Genomic DNA, 22479 nt, shown 5'->3' on the forward strand with positions numbered 1-22479 from the left:
AAGAAAAATGAAAGGAAATTATGAAAAACGGCAACAACAAAAAAAAAAAGAAGCCAGAACAGGGAATGGAAGTGGTAATGAAATTAAGAAAAGAATATTCAGAGGCACCGCAAGCCAGTCTCATCGCGTCTAATTGGCAGAGATAGGTCAGGCAGCTAGGGTTTTCCAATGGCTTCCTCTGCCAAAGTTCCTTCCCCCTTCTCCTGTCTGGCCGTCCTTTGACTGCATCGGTCTGTGCGTCCAGTTGCTCACACCTGGACAGGAAGAGTTTGGTTCATCTGTAGTCTCATGTCCTGAATGCTACCAAGAATCTTCTTTTGATGGCCAGCCAGTGTCACCCCTATCCGCAGCAAGTCCCTGAGGAGGAAGCAGAGAGGAAGAAAATGAGAACAGGTGGCTGAGTCAACATAAAAGTAGACAGACACCGCACGTTATGAAGTTGAAGTGCAGATAACACGTCTTGCACAAGTACACACACACACACACACACTCTCTCACGCTCTCTACCAGGTGGGAACGGGGACAAGTAGCACTTTGGCAATCACCCATAAAATGGCTTCCAGAGGGTATGTCAACAAAATGGGGGGCGCTCATCCATCTACAGCCAGCAAATGTTAGTCTTACTGCAGCATATTTCTGTTGCCTGGCAGGTGGGCAAGCAGAGGGGAGTAAAAGAGCCATAATGTGATAGTTAATGATTAAAAAGCAAACTTCTTCAGCTACTGTTTGACAGCTGGTGGACTTCACAGCAGTCTGAAACGTATTGTAGATTAAACTGATCACTCACGCTCATGTCGTTTCAGTCTGTTTCAGTAAATTAGCTTCGAGTTGACCACTGTTGCACAACATAGGAAAACAACTAGAGTGAAAAAGACGGGAGAATTTGGCTTTAACAGGCTACCGGTAGTGTGTTGGTAAAAAACAGAGGCCCATAATCTTGAAGTGGTGAAGCAGGAACATTCATGGTGACATTACCACACCAAAAGGCCAAGGAGAGAGCCTCTGCTTTGGCCGTCATAAGTCAAATGCATAATCCAATAATCAAAATCAGATTGGTTTAACACTGTACAACAAAAGAGGAACAGGAATATATCTTTTCCGCTCTTGTTTGATCTCCCTGGCTGATAGTTAGAGGAGAGAGTAGATGGCGTTTGGGACAGTGATTAGCAGACTGTTTGTGCTCAGTCAAAGTCTACGTCCTCTCCACTCTGTCTCTCTCTCTCACACACACATACACACACACACACACACACACAGTGGATAATCTAATAATACACACAGATGCCATACACTCTGCTTGTCTCACTGACTTTGTGGCCCTATCCATTTTGAGCACACAAACACACACACACACCTAACCCACACGGCAGACACACACACACACAAATATAGTATGTACACAACCACCACACTGCACAGACACACACACACCACTGCCAAACCGGAACCCCTATTTTCCACAAGTAAATAGTGGTTTATTTTTTCATATTTTGCCATCTCCATCAGTGCTGCAACGGTGGATGAAATGATAATAAATGGGCACCATTAGAGGAATTACTGGCCATTAAGGGCCACAGAGAGCCACAGTACACCACACCTGTCAGCCTGACCAAATTGAAATAAATTACCTCCACCTCCATTGCCTATTATGCAGCTAATGAGGATGATTTATTTATCATTATAATCTTAATTCATTTATTTGATCATCACTGGCCTCTAATTTCCATGGCTTCCATTACATCATTTCCTGTTTACAAACGGGGCAAAAGGTGGGTGAGTCATCAAGGTCAATTGGAGATGAAGAGGCAGCAACAAGTACCTGCTGAGAAATCCGATTTTGCTTTGAAATTGTGCAATTGATCACTATGTATGAATATTTGTCTGATTTTGAGGCAGGTGGTTGTTACCCATTCCTCTGTATATGCAATAATAATTATTGTTTTTTAGTGGTACTTTTTAATTCAAAATTTTGTTTCAATAATCACAGAAAATGTAGTGATTTTGTCTCTCATTTCATATTCTACTACACTAAATCTTGCTCGCGCTAATGCACATTTTTATTTATGTATTTATTTTTTTTAAACTACAGTAGATTAGCTGTATATAAATACTGGAACGCACAACTGTGATATTTTTTGGCGCCATTGATTGAGCCAACAAAACAAATTCCTTACCGAAATACCCGCATAATGAGATTTTCTTTATGCTTCACGTCCTGTCATTTTTCATTGCAGCCTTCTCTGAGCTCACTGTCCACATGTTATCCTGTTTCATTTAGACATGAGACTGTTTTTTATTCCCTCAAGGTCAATTTGTGTAACACTAATTTGACTCTGAAACTCAGCCCAGGCAGTCACTTTAGGCTTGATTAGCCGGAACCACACACACATGCACGTGCGCACATGCACTCTCTCTCTCTCTCTCTCTCTCTCTCTCTCTCTCTCTCTCTCTCTCTCTCTCTCTCTCTCTCTCACTCCACTCACTCTGCTGTCATCTGGGCCACCAGGTCAAAGGAAGCAAATCCAGCATTGACAAAGTTGTCACGGTAGCGGCTCATCTTGATGGCATCCAGCCAGTCCCCCACAGTGGTGAAAGTGGTATAGTCTGGGATGCAGCGGTCAAGCAATGGCTGGGACACCCTACACGTGGGAGAGGGAAGGACGGAGGGAGAAAGAGAAAGAGAGAGAGGGTTAAGGTCGTCAGTCTACTGCCTTTAACGGGCAAACCTCACCCCCAAACGCCCCCAGCTGAGCGCCACCTCTCCATTTCTCCACCTCTCCTCCTCCTCTCTCATCCCCTTCTCCTCTCCTCCACATGTAAGGAGTTGTGTTTGGGGGGAGTGGGCACTTTTATGACTGTAGAGAGACTGACTGGAGGCTTGGGTGGTGGATGTTGGCACTGCAGCTGGTGAGGCTAAAAGGTATGTGCTGATAAAGCAGATATCGACTTTAAACTACCAACTTATAATGCACATGGAAACAGGTCTGTTTTATGTTCAGAAACTATAATTCTTTGCTGTCAATACAGAAACAGGAGCCACAGAACTGCAAGAAAGTGTGCATGTTTTTATTCAAAAACGCCTTTGCATGTCAGTATCAGTGATATAGGAGTGGAGAACGTGCCACATGAAGCCATATGGATATCTGAATGATTCTATATTGCTGCAGTTAGATGTCATCGTCTTCCGTGGGGACGGAAAAGAAAAAATAAAAACTTGAAATCCAATCCAAAAAGCGCTTGTTCTGAGTTTCCACTTTCAAACTACCTACGAATGTGGTCAAAATCTGATCTGGGAGGACTGGATTCCTTCTGGTTTGGCTTGTCAGTTCAAGTCAGAATAGTGTCATGAGTAGGAACATAGCTCACACAACTCTGAGGCTATAAGTCATTATGTTTTATAGTATATAATTACTGTGTTTAGAAAACATTTTCAGGACGTGTTTGAACCGAACTGTTTAAGCATGTTCTCTTTTGATACAGTTTGTTCTCACGTCTAAGTTTGGTTGCGTGCAACATAATCCCACTGAGGTGGAAAGTCACTTTGGGAAAATGCTTTGTGACAGTGAAGAAATATCTGTGGAATGTAAACACAGATGTAGCTCACATGTGTGTGTGTGCGTGTGTGGTCTCATATTGAAACTTACTCATGAACCTGTGGAAGGAGTGACTCACAGAGCTGCATGCGTGTTTGTCTGTGTATCTTTGCACATGTGGACGCATTCGATTGTGTGATGGCTTCTTTAGCAATTTGTCAGTGTGTATCCCTTAAGATATACGTTTGCATGTTCGTGCACACCTGTTGACAGCACGAAAAGGGGCATTTCTAAGAAAGATCTCAACTAATGATGCTGATCAATAGTGCAGATAGAGAGGCCACCTTGGGAGTTTTAATAAAACTGTGCTGCGACTCAGGGCGAAGTGGAGCGGATGAACAAGAGAGGGGGTGGGGGGGAGGTGTGGGGAGGTGAAGGAGGAGAAACAGATGAGGGCCCGGGCAAAGAGAATGAGCGCCACTGTCTCCCCTCCTCTCTGCTCTGTTGATCCCTGTCATCCTTTTTGATGGCATTAGATTCATTAACAATTAAAAGAGGAATGGAGAGAGAGAAAGAGGGAGAAAAGAGTAAAGGCATGGAGAGGGAGTTAATAACAGTGATACAGAGGCTCCTTTGAGTGGTGTAGATGGAGTGATTTTTAATAAGGCTTGTGCTTCAGAGCCCAAGGCCTCAGGCCGTTGTTAATGCCAGACTCTGGCTCTTTCGCTTAATGGAGTATTGTTAGTCCTCCTTCTCTAAAGTTGGCTTCAAAAGGGTCCAGAACCTTACCAGGCCACATGTGAGCCACAAGCAGAAAACCAGCAGGAGAGCATACTAATACTGTATGCTAACTCGTGAACCAGATGAAATCCATGTTCATTTGCTGGGAGTGTCACAGTCTCTCCATGGGTTTAGGCCATTATTTTGCATTTAAAGGACTTCAGAGAATCAGGGTAGTTCCCTTCTGAAGTAGTAAACAGTTAATAAAATGCAGAAATGGCATGCAATCTGCAGTTGTCTTACAGAAAGTACATAGCCAGCAGTCTTCTATGTCAGACAGTGCAAGCTCCCCTCCAGCCACACTTCAGTGCAGACCAGTATGACAGTGTCATCTCTCACTCCTCCCTTGTTAGGTCTGTCAGCAAGAGGCCACCTCTCTGCTGGCCCGTTTAAAATCTCGTTAGTGGCTAATTAAAAAGCGCTCCCATCTCTTTTTGCATCGCCTTAATCGAGCTAATTAACGGCAAGCTTAATCTTCTCAGAACGTCACTCCGGTGGCCAACTGAGACCCCGACTTCCCCCATGAGCTCAGCCAAGGATTGTCTGCGGCCCTCCCTCAAGACACAAAGACCCTGATGCAGGGACAGATACTGTAGGTAGGCCACCATCCACCCCCCCCTCCTCCTCTGTGCTTCACCTTATCTCCTTCAAATTCTTTACAAGAAGGTTGCAGAGAAAGGTAGAGCAGCTTAATGTAGATGTGACACCACTGACTGAGCCCACAGTCCACAGAGGACGTGCTTTAAGGGCCGTACTGAGCTGTGGTAATTTGGATTTGCATAATGGTTGCATTTTTAAGAAGCAAAGGGTCATACAAGAATAAAGCTGCACTTTAAAGAAGTTAAGAGAGTGTTACAGCTGAGTGTACAGCATGACTCACACACACTATATCAACTTGGATAAGGAATATTTGCACAGAGGAAATCATTATCACTGTTGCTCTGGCTCAGGTGTAAATTAAATGGCTTGGCCGGTGCTTGCATGGCTGCAAAGAAGCAATTTAACTCGACAAAGTAATGGCCTTTAACTGCATTCTGTCGCAAGAGTTCAGCTGCTCTTACTCAATATATGACTTAAGAAAACTCTAATATCCATAATGCAATGAGCAAAATGTAGCATTATTGCCCATGAAATTTAAATCATTGATCCACCCAATAAAACTCAACAAGGACCTCAGAGAGGAGAATCACACACAATCACAGGTGTAAGTATATTTCTATCATTTCTAGCTTCACATATCCTCCAAGCTTAAAGGGCATTTTCTGTGAAGCATGGCTTTCATACCGATTCTCAGCCTAATATGACCAATATACTCCGACTTACCCAGTGGACTGTGCGCTGTTGGTGACCACCTTGAGGCTGGCAGCATTGCGGATAAGCTTATCCAGTGTGGCCACAATCTGGGTGAATTTGGGTCGCAGGTTCCTCTCTTTTACCCAGCAGTCCAACATGAGCTGGTGCAGCGCTGTGGGGCAGTCCATGGGTGGGGGCAGTCGATAGTCCTGCTCCACGGCATTTATCACCTGAGGAAGGACAAGAGAGAAATCACTTCTAGTCATGCAACATAGTGTAGGGGGGAGGATGAGCAACAAGAAGAAGAGAGATGGTCGATGAAAAGAACAAGAAGGGGAGGACAGAAGAGGATAAAAGAGAAAAATGATAGAAGAGGCAGAGATAAATAGAAAAAAAGCAAGTTAAATAAAACAAGCAATAAATAAATAAATAAATGGCTCGAAAGAAAAATAGCTACAAGTGAGTAGCTGTAGGAGTGCTGTAGAAACAACTGAAGAATGTTAGTTAGAGAGATGAAATACAATTTAAGTGTAATGAATAATGTTTTTTTTTTTATCAGCTTACATCTTGATTGCTCATGTCCCAGTATGGCCGCTCGCCATACGACATCACTTCCCACATGACAATTCCGTAGCTCCAGACATCACTGGCTGAGGTGAACTTCCTGTAAGCGATTGCCTCTGGAGCTGTCCAGCGAATGGGAATCTTGCCTCCCTGTGGATATGCGAATGAGTAGGTGAGCATGAAATACTGGAGGGATGGAGCACAAACACAGAGTCGCACACATACGAGAGGGAGAGAAAGGGAGAGAAAAAAAATAGTCTGAGGGAAACACTGATACACAACATATGGGTGCATGCTGTAGAACCCATACACCACATACACAGAAGGTTAGTAACACAGACAACACATGCACTAACAGTTTACACGATATGAATATTAAATGTGTTACAAACTGTATTTTTCAATATCAATATATCAATCTTATGGTATCCTATGTCACCAGTTTTTTTTCTCAAAGTAAAGCTCACAATTATCAAGTAACACCATAGCTTCATGGTACAACCATTCATCTCACTGCCATTGCGTTGGGTGCTTTGCTTTTTAGAGTTGTTTTGCTAAACATATGAAATGACCTGAATCACTTCCTTTGGTGACACCAAACCAGACCTGTCTTTCAACTGAAATGTAACTATAGGTTGTATTGGTCAACCCCTGAATACGACCCATGGGTAAGTTTTTAGCACAACGCTACTTTTCAACTCAGCTAGGCACAAATGTTAGTGAAGTTAGGGCTCACAACAGGAGCGAGGTTAGGGCTCAGAGAATGAGTGAGGTTAGGGTTAGGGCTCACAGAATGAGGCATGTTAGGGTTAGGGCTCAAAAAAGACAGAGTAGGCAGTAGCAAAACAAAAAAAGTTCTGTGTTGCATGGTAAAAGTCTAATGTGGGAGTTGAACCCATGTCAATCACACCAAAATACAACGCTTTAACACAAACTGCTGGTGGACACCCCATCAAAGATACTTAATGATGACACACCTAAGGCACCACATTGATATTATTCATACTACCACTAAGGGACGCCTATTTTAAAAACGTACCTATGGGTCGTAATTCCTGCATACAACCCATAGTAACGTTTTTGTTGGAGGACAGTCTCCCAAATCCAGATGCACACAAACTTAACTTCTACATATTGGCTAGAGCAAGCTGCCTGTCTTCACACCAGAACCCATAGTCATTTATGATAATTCCATAAGACCCTTTCATCTGCCTTGTCATGCATTGGCAGTTTTACATCTTCTGTTGTGGGAGAATTAGTATAATAATCATTATTTAATATCAGACATTTCAGACAGCTGTCAACATGGTCTTCTATTTCTTGTAGATATCTGCTGCAGTACACGACAACATGCCCAAGTTCAAATAAATCACTTCAACAATCCTTCAGCTACATATACTGAACATAAATGTTTTCTGATTCTTTCGTCTGTTCTGATTTCTCTCTTCTGTCCTTGCTATCTAAAGACGGTAGAAAAAAAATCCTTTTCCACTGGTCATGTGTTTTGGGAATACACTTGACACAGATCTATTTTTGGAATATACCGATACTTGCAAGGGATTCAATTATGAAAGGGGCCAGTGATATATTGATATACATACAGCAACTTCAAGCATGGTTTTGAAATGTAAATACAATCACACACATTATGTACACAGGTATACACTCACCAGTGAGCTCGTGTAGGTGGGGTCTGTAGGATCGTCCTCGAGGAAGCGAGAAAGGCCAAAGTCAGACACCTTACACACCAGATTACTGTTGACCAGGATGTTACGAGCAGCCAAGTCTCTGTGCACATAGTTCATGTCTGACAAGTACTTCATGCCTGCTGCGATACCACGCAGCATGCCCACCAGCTGGATCACTGTAAACTGTCCATCATTGAGCTGGAAAAGGAAGAGAGAATGGCAAAAATAAACTGTATTGTAGATCAAGGAGGTGCGCTCAAAATAAAGTTTGTTTGTTTCTCTTTTTAAATGTATTTGCCCTGTGTATCATCGTTGTATTTGACTGTATAATTTCCTTTTCTTCTGGCAGACAATGCATGATGTGACTTTGAAGGAGAGATTCATTGGGGTCTCAGCTATTTGTAAATGTCCTTTCATGGCTCTGCAGAAACTTAGATAACTAAAAGCAAGTTCAGGCAGATCTGGCTTGGCTTTGTAGTTTTGCATTACTGACAAAAATTATACATACATTTTTCATAAGGAGTAGCTATTAATAAAGCTTTTCTTGGATGTGATATGTTTGTCTGATGATGTGTTTTCCTTACCCTTAGGAAAGAGTCCAGTGCCCCATTCTCCATAAACTCAGTCACAATCATCACTGGCCTACTCTTGGTGACAACACCTTCCAGGCGGATGATGTTGGGGTGGTCAAACTGGCCCATGATGGAAGCCTCAGACAGGAAGTCTCTTCTTTGGCGGTCAGTGTAGCCCACCTTCAGTGTTTTGATTGCAACAATGATCTCCCGGCGCCCAGGCAGCTTGAGGCGACCGCGACATACTTCCCCAAACTCTCCTGCGGGAGCCCAGGTAAGACAGCCAGAGAAAGAGGAGAGAGGGAGAGAGAGAGAGAGAGAGGAAGGGGAGAGAGGCATGATGGAAGAGTGGAGGAGAGTGGGGGAAAGAGGGGAGAGGGGACAGTTAACTGGTTAGAACCAAGGAGCCAGGGAAGGGGAGCAGGAGGGGTGATACAAGGGAACTGCAAGAGAAGCCAGGACTCTAGTTCAGTGTCAAAGGATGGTGGTGGTGATGGGGAAGCATACAATCGATGCTGTTATGCTAAAGAATTAAAGAAACTGCATGACAGTGAGGCATGATGATGGAGGGTAAGAAGACATGAAGATGAAAAACAAAAAACAATGTAAAAAAAAAAAAAGATCGTAAGGTAGGGTGACAGGGTGAGAGGAACGAGGGGGGGGGGTCGGGGGTGGTGCTAAGCATTGGATGGGCTGGAGAAGCGGGCACAGGAAGAGGACGTAGGTGGAGACAGAAGCTTAGGGGTTCTTCGGGTTGTGGACGCTTTACGTTTCGAGTCTACAGCAAGCGTATGCAATAGTGCAAAATTAGGCAGTTAGAGCAATGTGTGTTGGTAGGGGTGCAGAGGTGTCAGAGTTGGGAAAGTCAGGGTGAAGGGGTGAGGGATGGAGGTATGGATGGTGGAAGGGGCAGAGTAGGGGGACAGGGAAGACAGGGGTTGAGGGATTGTCACTTTTAAGGCGAATGCTGGGAAGCGACGGGTTTCATGTAGTAGCCTCAGTAGTAGAAGAGTTGTCATAGTGGTAGTAGTAGTAGCAGTAGTATTGGTAGTAGCAGAAGCAGAAGTGAGGACTCCCATCTCTGCCATCACAAGGTCTTCCATTTTGGCTCAGATACAATGCTAAAGAAACTCAACCTCATTTGGCACAGTCCTGTAGCTTTTGAGCAAAAATATTACTATCAAATATATCAAATACATAAAATGTTTTACTATCTACAACATCAAATGTAAGGGGGGGGGGGTCTCTAAAGGAGGGGGCACAACCACAAATTGGAAAAGGTGTATGTGCCAGGAAAAGGGGTCAAATAAAGTGATCCACAAGATTCTCTCTTTTTTAAAGAGGTTCTCAAAAACACTAAAAAAAAGTGGGCAGGGTCAGAGACGGCCAATCCTGAACAAGGTAATCTCAATATATTAAATCCCATTTTGGGTACAAATCTTCCCCAGAAGTGTGTTTTGAACAACAAACCCTCAAAGATGTTCCAATGTCACAGGCCACTGATCAGTTTAGAGCAAGATAGCAGTGAATCCATTTGATTATTCGGTAAGTCTGATTCTCCACATTGCCTTTATATAACTCAGCAGAGAAGTGAGGGTTTTGTATACAAGGATTTCCTTACACTGCTGCAGTTCAAAAATTAGAGAGGGGGAACTTGGACAAATGCATAGTCTAACACATTAAATCACAGACTGTCTGTCTGAAGGAAGTAAAAAATAGAACACAAAAAACGATGAGCTGCAATTAATACTGGCTGTTATAAGAATCACACACATGCTCCACCAGGATTTATTTCTCTATGGATGATTAAATCCTATTAAAGCCCATGTTTCTCCTGCATCATATACATTTCAGTCAGTTAAATCTTTTGGGACACTTGACGGCCCTTGATTTATTTATTTTTTTACTTCCTTAAGAGGCAGCAACTGTATGAGGTAGCAAATTTGCATTTGTCTTCCAATAGTCTCAAAAGGAGTTTCAAATCATTAGGATTTTCTGCAGTGTCATACCAATTTGAAATCAATAAAATCAAGTCTATCTTGCTCCAGGATTGGTCTCCACTCTTAGGGTACAGGTGAAATGGTAATTCACCGAACAAAATGTTTCACAGCTGATTTAGATGCGCAAAACATGGTAAATAACTCAAGGGTGCTAGGACTGTGTGTCTATCTAAGGATATACTGAAGCTAGTTTCAGTATATCTCCAGTACACTGAGTGCTGGAAACATCTGGGTAGGGGTTCCTAAGATGTGACAAGTGTGGTAGGGTAAGGGCATGTAGAGGGCAAGCGATGAATTGAATGAAAGTACCGCTTGATGTGAAGTCCTCTAATGGTATGGCCTGGAGGTGACTAGCAGCCTTCCCCCTGTAGCTCAGGAGCTTTGGTGGGTTACCTGCGCCGATGACCTCCTCGATCTTCACACAGGAGACATCGATCTCCTTGGCAAACTCGCGAACAGCTTCGTTGGGGTCCTCATAGGTGAAGGGGTCAATGTAGACTTTCATTCCCGGCGTTACTATAGGGGATTCAGTGGCAAGAACAGGAAAGTGAATCTATGCTGCCAAATAAACTTCTTCGTCAACAGTGTATAAAGAAAATACATTGTTTATCAACTAACTGCAAAACAAAGCACTCCTTAGAACTGCCCTAGATCAATCAATCAGCAATTCATGCTCTATGAGCTACTAATACTGCTGTTGAAATGTGATGTGGAGTAATATAACAAAGAGAAGTATCTCAGCAAAGAGACTTACTGTACTGCTGCAGTTTCTCTGTGTACTCCGACTCCGAACCATTTCTCTGCTTTCTGTTGGGAAAGATGAAACACAAAGTGAGTCACATGGACTCGCAGCAAGGTGCCAGAACTGGAAAGGAACAAAGGCCTGAGAAGAAAACAGATCCCTAATAATGTCTGCAGAGATATAGCCACACAACAGTGTGGCGTAATGAAGATATTTAGTTTTTCTGCAGCGGGAGCAAGGGATATACTGTAGATAAAGACTGTATCAATGGCTTGTGGTAAGATGGTTCATACTTGGGGACAAGTCTAAACAAAGGATATTGTGCCATTGTCTTAAACCACAAGTGAAAGCCATTCACTCTCATACCCCCAGAAGCAGACTTTAAAAAGCAAGCTCAGCTGTCTTGGCTTTCTAGCCCCACAGACATCACAATGTTTGTTTCAATTCAATCTGCTTCTTATTTGTTCCTTATGGACTTGCTGTCATTCTCATCTCCCATTTTTTCTCTCTCTTATTCTCTTTTTCTCATGTCTCTCTATCATGTCCTTCTGAATCTGGATCTTCTTCCACGTGTCCCTTCTGCATGGTGTGTGACGGCACAGAGGCAGTGACAAAGTGAGGGCTGGGTTTGTTGAAATTACATGTTAATGTGCTCCTTTGTTGTCTAACCAGTAACCGGGGCAATAATACCCAGTGGCGATTTGCATCTTATTTTAAATTCTAATTTAGCTCCAGAATATGCCGAAGCTCTGTGTTTTTACTATTGTATTATTACTGTTTTCTCTTCGTCTTCTGCAGCAGTCAGAGCAGGAGCTCAGCCAAAACCCTGAGTGAGATGCAGTGTAGCGGTGTTAAAATAGAAGAATAAAGAGGCAAAGGGGAGAAAACAGGGGGAGCCTGGGGGAGATTATTATTCAGTCTAGTGTGACCGATGCCCACACTTGTCAGAAATAGCCTGCACTGGCTGTCGGTGGGAATCCAGTGAGCACAACCGCCAAACCTTTTGCACATAAAAACAAAAGCACACTGAATATGCTGCTTGACAAATGAGTGGTTTAAGGTTCAATGTATGTGGTTAGACCCAGCTGTTGCAATGTAAGGCATGTCAACAGCTACAGCGCACATTTTACCAGGGAACTGGACTAAGCAGATTGGGGTCCATGTGGCTTCTTCATGTTCAGTAAACTCAACTGTTGACTCCGAGTGCTTAGGCCATGAGGGCAAGCCTATCAGACCTAACAGCTGCTCCACAATGATGTGTCCGGTAAGCAAAGTAGCATTCTGGGCAAATCTGTTTACCATTTGCACATTCAAAGGGGTAATCTAGCATTCAGTGGCCCCACAGGTGGCACAGAAATTAGCTTAAACTGATCTGGTGTGGTTTAACAAAGCTGGCATTTGAAGCTATCTTATATTTTTCAGCCTGAAAGAAGGCTGTTTTTACCCCCAAAATATTACCTAGGATAGATTTAAAAAAAAAGAATAGATTTTGAAATATCCTGTCACACTGTTTTCTACAGTCTCTGTTCACAGCCCCAGATGCACATGCTCATCTATCATATGTTCTAACTTCTGGCGAAAGCTGATGAGGGAGTTATTCTCTAACCTGAGGCATACGATTGCAAGGACCACGACTGCAATGATGAAGACCAAAGTGGCGGTGATTGATCCCACGATTAGTGGCAACTGCTCCTGCCACGACTTCGGAGGATCACCTTTTGGAATCAAAGAGAGCAAATGATTAGCTGTATTAGGCAGAATGAAGTCGCAATACCAATCACATATATTTTTTTTTCAGTTGTTGTTCATGGGAAATGGGAATAACATACTTTGCAAGTTGGTGCTGAAGTCAGCTGGGCTGCTGTACCGTCCATAACCGGCCACTGTTCGGGCCCGAACTTGAACAACATAAGGCGTACCAGCCTTCAGACCTTCGATGCGTGCATTGCTCCGCTGGGCAGTCATGGTATGGGCAATAGCCTCACCTTGATCCTGTAGCGATGAAAACATGCAGGGATGAAAATTAGACCACATGGCAGCCTCTTGTGCTCATTCATCTTCATTCTCTGACAAATCTGACCAATATAACCATGAAGGGTGAGAGAAATACGCAGACGAGTGTGAGAGAGGGAAATGGAGGTCTTGTCAGTGTTAATTTGATAGGAGAAGGACAAGCTAACAAGCAGGACATAACACAATACAGTCCTACAGTGCTACAGTCCTTTCCCCAAATATCCAGTTATTACTCTGGAAAACAGAGATTCTTGTTAATGTATGGATTAAGGGGGGTCATGGGGCGAAGGGGAGACTAAGACGGAGAGGAAGAATCAGGGTTTCAGAAAACATAAACAAGAACGAATGATTATGCAATCTACAATTGGAAATGGGGAGCTACCTTACTGCAACTGGAGGCATTGTTAATTCCCACATTTAGAGAAACAGACGAAACAGAGACCATGCAAGACATAGAAACTGGATCAAATTAGAGGTGTTGACTTACATTGCTGCTTACCTTCTCATGGTACTTAATCTCATAATCTAGAATGATTCCATTTGGTTTCTCTGGAGGCAGCCAGGATAGACTCATTGTGCTTGCTGTAGCCACCATCAGGTGAACTGTAGGTACTGCAGATGGAGCTGCATGGAACAAAAGAAACGAGGGGTGAGCCGTTTTATTTCTCGTTTTCCATTTGATACCTTTTTCAAATTCGATGTCCTTTGTGTTTTCACGTAAGCCCAAACATAAAGACTTTGGCTGTGGGCTTTGTGAAAAGCTTGGGCCAATAGTTAGTATTCAGGACCATTCTCCACTAAAGCTCAAATTTTTCCTCCCTGAATCCCTGGAGAGTAAGACAGGATGTCTAACTCCACGACAAAACTGAGAGATAAGTATCAGACACATGCAATCCTTGTAGGTAAACATAAAACAAGACATGTCATTGTTTTTGTTTTTTTCTATTGCTGAACTGAATGTTTTTATATATAAATGTGCATTTGCCATGTTGATTCTTAGGTTTATACAACATACACAAATAAACAGATACCTGCTGTAGTTTGTGGACATACACTCACAGAAGACCATAAAACAGGCATTCTACCAACCCGAGCTTCATACTTCATGTTCACATGCGCCTATTAATGGGCAAGAGCTGTCTGCTTTCCTGTCTCTCTTTTTCCCTTTTGTCTAAGTTCAGGCTTGTTCTGTAGCTCTGACTCACTCTCACCTCTCAGTCTACTCCATCGCCTGTGTTTCCGAAGTTTTAAATCTGGAGATCCAGCGGTACCTGCTCTTCAAAAATGAAGTATCTCACTTTTTAAAATTCCCAGGTTCAGTGTACTCCTCAGCTCATCAGCTTCATTTTTCACCGTGGCATACCAAAAACACTGACTGTTTTTCTTAAAAGCTTTTTAATCCCCAGTTTTACATTCTTTGATCCTAAGCCTTGCATTTCCTTTCTCCTCCCGCATGTGTTTTTTATTCAGACATCCCCATTCTCTCTTTTCTACCAAACATTTTCCTCCTTCATTTGCTCCCCATCCACCCAGGCCCTCCACATCTCTCTTTCTCCCCTGATGACAATACTTCCTAGCCAGATCCCCTGGTTACTCGAGCCAAGAGATTAGGGGCCCTCCTCTGGGAGAAGATGTTGCAGTAACCATGGAGGTAGCCCCTGCGGCTTATCACTACTCTACTATTTATTTTGGTTCTTAAAAGGTGAATGCACATGGAGGAATGGTCTTGGGACTACACCAGGGGATAATCTGATCACAGTTGATGCTCTTTTGCCCCCTCCTTTCCTTTCACCTCTCTCTCGGCACCCAACTGACCCCCACTGAGGACTTCTGTCAGCCCAGTGCCGGAGCCCTCATAATACAATGAGGCCCTAAAACCGGGTGCTGTGGGGCGTTTTGGTCCTAGACCCTCAAACAGAAGCCAATCTTAAGCATTTTGAGGCATGGGAATACAAGGTTAGAGGTGATGAGCATAGGGCCATGACAAGGAGAGATGATGGGGGATGGAGCAACGGATAATCCCTGGTGCAGTCTTAGCAAATTTAACAAAGCGAATAAACACATCCAAGGCATCACTTAAAATCCCTGAGAGAAACTCAACACAGACACCGACTCCAAAGAACAAGAATCCAGACAAGCTCAACAGCATACAGCATTTGCTATGGTTGTTTCTCATTTAAAGGAACTAAAAAAAAAATGCTAATCTCAATGATCCACATGCCTAACTTCTGACCCACTTTGAGAGAGTTTACATAATAAATTCCAAAGTTATAAATTATGCACTAGCCTATCATAATAAAATTTTATGCATATACGTTAGCTGAGATTCAATCTTGGTTTCATCTCAACATTGATTGCTATACTGGCCTAGTTTCTGTTGTAGCTGTGGGCTGGTGGAGTGGTGGGTTGGAAGCAGTGGGCAGCTAGATTACTGAAGGTTCACCATTTTGAATGCTCACTACACTGCCATGTTATACAGTAGCTATTTGCAGCTGTGTTGGTACAGAGCATGCTGTGGGAGTGTGAAAAGGGTCCCTATCTAAGCTCATTCAGAATAATTTCTTCCTTCTCAATCCTTGTTTAAAGAGAAAATATGGAACACACTCCTACATGGATACAAGAACGTGATATGGACTTCTTCAGGACGCAACATTTTCTTTGACATTCTTTCGCAGTCTTTCTTGTGCTAGCCTTTGAAAGTTGGCAATGGCTACAGATTCAATATTGATCTTTGACAAAGAGCCATGAGGCTGCAGAACGACTTACCAGCCTGATTTGTAGTGATATTCACTGCAGAGAAATGAGGCGTGTAAGGGCTCTTGTGGGAAACTCCGTTGACCGCCTGGATCTCGAAGCTGTATTGCGTGTGGGCTTGCAGGTTACGGACAGCCACGCGGCGCTGGGTCAGGCCCAGGTGGCGAGGCGACATGTCGACGTTGTCGTCACAACGCGAGCACATTCCCTGCTCAGGCAGACACTTCTTACAGATGACGTTGTAGAAGATGTCATCGCGGCCACCCAACTCACGTGGCTCACTCCATTCGAGCACGAGCGAGGTTTCGTTCACAATGGAGATGACACTTCGTGGCACGGAGGGAACCGCTGCAAAGCAAGGGACACACATTTGCAATAGATGAGGAGAAGAGGTTTGAAATTAGGATGAATTTATTCTCCATGCACAAAAGGAGCAAAGAAACCTGTCTTGGTGACTGTGCAGACATAAAAAGACTAATTTTCTTCCTCCACTGACGCCACATGCTTGGTCATTGTGTGATCTGGTGGATTTCTTTTCTCTGCCTTACCATGTACAATACCCTGAGATATTTGTATTGATTTGATTTGAATGTTAAGCACTTTGTAACATTGTTAAGAAAAGTGCTATATAAATATGTTTATTATTATTTATTATCAGCATATTAGAATGACAATAGAAACAGTTTACATAGATAGATAAATTATTTGAATGCTGTGTATCAACACGATTCTTCATTTAAGAAGTTGCCTTGTGCTGTGGTACAGTTTTCACGAATTAATATCAACATTTTTCCTCCACGTAACAAGAGACTGCATCAGCAAATGCAAAAAAAAAAACAAGGACAGGAGTTTAAATTGCATGCTCATTTCCACTGAGCGCATGTGTGTGTGTGTGTGTGTGTGTAAAGTGCTGGAGGAGACGAGGGAGACAAACTATTGGCAGAGCGTTAGCAATTCTTATCCAATTACCAGAGTCTTATCTTTCATTGCACTGTTGTGAAAGGAGCAGTCTCCCAACCCACCAAATGAAAAAAAAAGAATCCTCTGCTCTCTAAAGCAGTGAATGAATTAGTTCCTGCATGTAAATAATTGCTGTTAACGAAGGCACCGCTACCAGAATAATTCCTCTCTCTCTCTCTCTCTCTCTCTCTCTCTCTCTCTCTCTCTCTCTCTCTCTCTCTCTCTCTCTCTCTGTAAAGGAGTGGCAGTGTGGAGAACAGATAGAAAGGCGCGAATGGGAGGGTTTTGATGATAAGGTTTTGGATATGGTTGGGAAAACAAGCAGACTTGTTTGTCGTCCATATGGCGTGGCAGGAATGGAGGCGTTATCAGCCACTGAGGACACAATTCAAAGAGGAATGTTTGGGAAAACATGTAACATTTTATCACCATTTGGATTTGATATTTAGCCTCATTTCTATCTTTTGACTGAGAACAAGAGGATTTGTATGGCTTGCAAAAACAGTAATAAACATTATTATGATGGCTTTAAAACAATGCCAATTTCACAGTCCGTTGAAAGCAGTGTTCTCTTACTGGTACAGGGGGTGTCCGGAGAGTCTGTGTCTGATCGGTAGAAACCATTTCGACAGGAGCAAATGCTGGCTGCTCCCGAGCTGGCACGACTGTCGGCTGGACAGGGCAAGCAGAAGCTGTCTCCCTGTTTGGACTTGAAGGTGCCAGGGCTGCAGGCTGATGTACAAAGAGAGAAAAAAATTTGACTTTAACATTGTAGTTAAGCAAGTAATTCCTTGGTAAGATGAAATGAGATTAATAAATTATACTTTGGCTTTGACAAATGTGTTTATTGAACCCTTACGCCCCCTTTGCTTAATTATGGAGTGTATGTATTCAGCAAGCAGTAGCGGGAAAGGAGTGTGTGAGCAGCATGTAGTGGTTTGAATAAACTCGTATAAAAAGATTGTCAATCCAAATTACATGCACGACCTTCAGAGGCAAAATGCTGGCATGGTGTTTTCATCAGAATTGCGTCTTCAATGGAATACAAATAAACAGTTGCAGAGAACCAGGAGCACACACAACACATGCTGATGTGTACACAACCATGGGTTTAAACACTCCTGTGCTGACATACATGTCTACTCTGCACAAACAGGATTCTTGGCTGCATTCAGATATAAGAAGCTGTTTTAAAAAAAATATATATATCTTCAGTTTTGCTTTCAAAATCACTTCCTTTATGGACTCACACCTTAAACACCGTTGCAGGCAGTAACTTAGACATAGATTTACCTTTTTTTTGATTAGGTGAGGCCTTGTAATCAGAAAAAAAAAAAACACTGCTAGTCTTTGTAAATGCCATAGCTCCATTTATAGCGGCTGTTTGGAAGTTTATAACTCAGGTGATAAGTTGCAGACGCACCGGAAAACACTGACAGCTGCACTGTGATCCAGAACACTTTGGCAGGCTCCATATCTTTGATAAACTATCTCATTAAAAGATGAATGAGTTTGCTGTGGTGCTTAATAAAAAAAAAAGACGAGAGCAGGTACGACAGGCAAAGTTTACAGGGGCCAGTTGATTAGTATATATATAGTATATAAGTGTGTTAGCGATTCAATGTCAAGGACACAATGCTACGCTTGTCCCTCTGAATTATACTTTTGCACATAAACATGTGAGTTTGTTTTTCACTCACGTTAGAAAACCCGCTGAGATCAGATCTACGCCGACAACTGCCTGGCCCCGCTGTTTTATCATTTTTGTAAGTTCAATATTAGCACAGAAACCAAAGTCGACTGCGCCGTGTACATTAGCACTGAGTGTATTTGCTCTTCCACCATTAATCAGAATCTTCACACCACTGACTAAGAGGAAGTACTGCCTGATAAACAGATAAGAAATGACCTAGAGTTTAACCAGGTGGGAGAACAGCCTCTTTGATTACTTATCGTGACCCCTGCAAGTTTGTTGAAATTCATCATCTCACAGGGGGACGAGAGTATTGGTTTTGAAAATGCTAGCCTAACAGGTTGCGGGAGATGCATTTATATTAATATATATATATATTTTCCTTTTTATGCATGGGATGAATGTGCTGATCAATCACTTCCAAAGAGTAAAGGGGTCATCCTCATCCTTTCATCCATTTTATCCAGAGGAACCACTAAAGAATGAAGAAGAGAGAGAAACAAGGGGATAGAGAAAAAGGGGGAGGGAGTGGAGGAAGAGGTGTAGGCATAGAAAATGCTAATCCTGCCAAACCCCCCGCCCCCCCCTCCCCTGTGTCTTATCCTCTCATGCAGAACATAGAGCTTAAGGAACTGATTAGAGTGAATGCTGAAATTGGAAAGTGTGGAGCATGGAGAATAGAAGTAAAGAATATTGGGATGAAAAATGTGAGGCAAATGAGTGTAAAGGCAAAAAAAAAAAAAAAAAAGGTTCACTGATTAATATTCATGCAGACATCCTTACTGTAACTCGGCTGCCATATTAACAAGAGCAACAGCCTTCAGATTAGGAAGGAGAGAGAGAGAGAGAGGTAAAGATGAGAAGAGAGAGAAAGGTAGAACAGCAGCAGTGGAGTTGGACATAAAAGTAAGAGAAAGGAAGAGTGATGGCTAAAGGGTGATGAGAAATGAGTGTGGAGCTTAATAGTGGCATAGGAAAGAAAAGGAGAGTGGACCTGAGAAGAGGTGATGTGAGAAGAAAGTTAAAAGGGAGAGATTTATCCCTTGTGGTTTCAAGTAAAGTTTGATTAGACGTTGTTTTATCAGAGCTTAGTCGCCAAAGCTCTAACCTTGAGCTGCCAAGAACAAACAAATGAGTTTTTAAACCACATACTATACACTATACTTTATATTTACCATCCTTTTTTCAACACACACACTGACTCACATACATTCTCCTTCTAAAGGTGAGCCTGTATTCAGTATTCAGAGTCTGTCAAAACCTGGCAGAAAGAAGTATCCACCCACTTTGCCTGATCATCAGTATGTGTGCTGAACAAAAGGTCTTCTCAGGCTTATCCCTTACTGCTATATAAAGAAGAATGAACCCTTTGAACCAAGACAAACAAGGATGATGTACAAATTGGGCACAGAGCACATATGACACCTTGCAATCAACCCCACTGATCAATAACCCTATCACCCCCCCCCCCCATTCTGCTGCCTCCAGTTGCCCTATGCTCCCAAAGCTTAATTTTACACACCATATCTTTCAGCACACACACATTCTCCGTTTATCTTTCCCTCTCGTGCTGTTTTCACCTGCACTCCATTCCAGACAAGACCTGGTGTTTGAATTCACCTTGCTCTCAACCTCTGTCAACCCGTTATGTTTTTCCATCAGACCTGAAAGCATCATTTGGCCTCCCAGCTCTCATAAACAGACAGCCTTCCTGCATTTCCATTTATTTAGCAGCCAGCTGCCAGGCAAGGCAGAGGTCAATGGAGTGAACTGCCGCCCACTGACAGTGTCATCTAGTGTGTAATATTCTACCTTGTAGTCATTGGCTTAATGTGTCAGACAATACAAGGCAAATAAATGACTCATAATATAATGGCAGCTGGGCAATCTAGTGATATGGACTGTAACCTGTAGCCAAAACAATACAGATTCAATCTCCCCAAGAACCCAAACGTGTTCAGATGAAGTGTCCTTCAGCAGGACTCTGGCCTCTTGCTACTCTAGTATATCTCTTTATAGTCTAATCCCTTATAATTCACAATTGCAAACACAGAAAAATTAAATACGGCAATGAACAAAAAAACAAACAAACACTCACCTTGACATTGGGTATCCTTCATTGCTGGTTCAAAACCAGCTGAACAGGTGCAGGCTCCCACAGGAACCATCCACTCCCCATCACCATTGCAATAAAGCTTCAGTGGCACAGACACCTCAACGGCATTAGGAACACAAGTTCCTGGTGCAATTACCAGGGAAGTTGCCTCAGCCCCAGTTGCTGTCTCAGGGAAAACTGCAAAGTTGGCAATTGTGGTGGAGCATTTCTTATAAAACACCCGAACTGAGATGAGTGACATGCAAGCCCCAAGGTCCTGGAAGGCCAAGTAGAAGCCAGCTTTCGACAGTGGCCCGAAACTTCGTACTTTTGTGTTTACTCTCCCCGATTCAAGCATGGAGAAGCTTTCATCTGGGGCAATGGTGTCCACCTTGACATAAGGGTTCTCCATCCAGAAAGGACTGGTGGCTGTAGCTGAGTCTGAGTCAGACTCGTAGTAAAAGAGGTTGAAGGTCTCTTTGCAGGAACCTGGGATGTTCGGAATGCTGTTGCAATCGCGCACTGTGAATTTCATTTCCACATAGACACGCAGCACATCCTTCCGTGGTATGAAGTCACTGCGTAGCCAGTTATTCTGGTTGAGCTCACGTACATTGCAGACTTGGTAAGTCCTGATGGGGTTCATTGCATCGTCGTAGCCACTCACTTCCTCCCACTGTGAAGACAAAAGAAAAAGAACATAGTTGGGGGCTGTAAATGTTGATATCTGCGGCAGATGCAAGACATTTTATCTGTATCTGGGATGTACTTTCACCCATCTCTGCACACCTTGCAATAAAGATCAAAGAGATCATTGCATAATGCATTTTTTTGGGGTGTATAACATCCCTGTGTCTTTGCCATGCTATGAATTTAATCCCTGCTACGTGTAGTGTAAAAGCCGGAGACAAGGACTACAAATTCATCACAATTATAGCAATCTGTCACCGCCTCACCATAGACCCACTACAGCATGTTTACCTCATATCTGTTTGGAAGTAGCAGCCACACGGCTTCACATCCAATTACGCTTCAATTACAGAGCAATGATCGCAATGTCCTCTAATAAATACAGGGAAAAGGCACCAGTTAACCTTCATGCTTTTCTGTTTTTACACTCCTCTGCGTTTTCACTTCTACTACAGTACCCAGAGGGTGAATTACCCCAGTTAAAATGGGATTAAATTTGCTAAACTTTGATTACCAGCTTCATTAAATGAACAAGAGCAAACGAGACTGCAAAGACTTGCTGTGAGACATTGTAATGTAATGCATTTTACAATCTCAAACATGGAAACCGGGATTAAATCGTTGCACTTCAAATGGCAATTCCTTTGTGTAAAAGGTGCCGCTCCCTTTTTCTATTAAACAGACAAAGTGCATTTATTTTCATTCAACTAGGCCATGGTCTAGCAAAATTATTTGCATACCACATTTAAAATATGTCAAAGTGTTTTGCATGTGACACATGTCATGCACTGAAGCATTTAAAAGACAATGAGTAAAATAAAATACTATTAAATTTGGATTTACTTTGAGCTAAAACCCATAAAAAATGGCCAACTAAATCCACAAGAACTGTGACCCTCTGACTCTAGGGGGTCTTTTATATCACTCAGCTCGACTAGCACCTTAAAAGACCGAAATAACAAGATACATAAATAACAAACTGTCTGCGGTTATACCGTTGTGACCAAAGTTCGATTGGGACCATTTGATTGTTTCTTAACTTTGGCATTAAGTCACCAATTTGTTGTCCAGAGCAAAATGTTTCCGTTTGAGCTCAGAGTAT

The 22479-nt window shown here is 42.8% G+C and overlaps 1 protein-coding gene across 2 annotated transcripts in view; it reads right to left on the bottom strand.

The window, feature by feature from the left end:
* Positions 1-206: 206 nt before the first annotated feature.
* Positions 207-22479, bottom strand: part of ephb3b (eph receptor B3b) — a gene marked incomplete at its 5' end in the record, with an annotated part of 54133 nt that continues 31860 nt past the window's right edge. The window contains 14 exons of one of the 2 annotated variants that reach the window (XM_083887604.1): positions 207-357; positions 2484-2639; positions 5637-5836; positions 6171-6320; positions 7841-8056; positions 8443-8690; positions 10824-10946; positions 11185-11237; positions 12779-12887; positions 13002-13158; positions 13685-13809; positions 15952-16287; positions 17476-17631; positions 20691-21363. In XM_083887604.1, coding sequence (XP_083743730.1) covers positions 249-357; positions 2484-2639; positions 5637-5836; positions 6171-6320; positions 7841-8056; positions 8443-8690; positions 10824-10946; positions 11185-11237; positions 12779-12887; positions 13002-13158; positions 13685-13809; positions 15952-16287; positions 17476-17631; positions 20691-21363 — 2811 coding nt within the window. In that variant the 3' untranslated portion in view covers positions 207-248. Of the gene's footprint in view, positions 358-2483; positions 2640-5636; positions 5837-6170; positions 6321-7840; positions 8057-8442; positions 8691-10823; positions 10947-11184; positions 11238-12778; positions 12918-13001; positions 13165-13684; positions 13810-15951; positions 16288-17475; positions 17632-20690; positions 21364-22479 lie in introns of both variants that reach the window. The other variant, XM_083887603.1, reaches the window with a different exon arrangement.

The sequence above is a fragment of the Microchirus variegatus genome, assembly GCF_963457635.1.
Source record: "Microchirus variegatus genome assembly, chromosome: 4".
NCBI classification, from domain to species: domain Eukaryota; kingdom Metazoa; phylum Chordata; class Actinopteri; order Pleuronectiformes; family Soleidae; genus Microchirus; species Microchirus variegatus.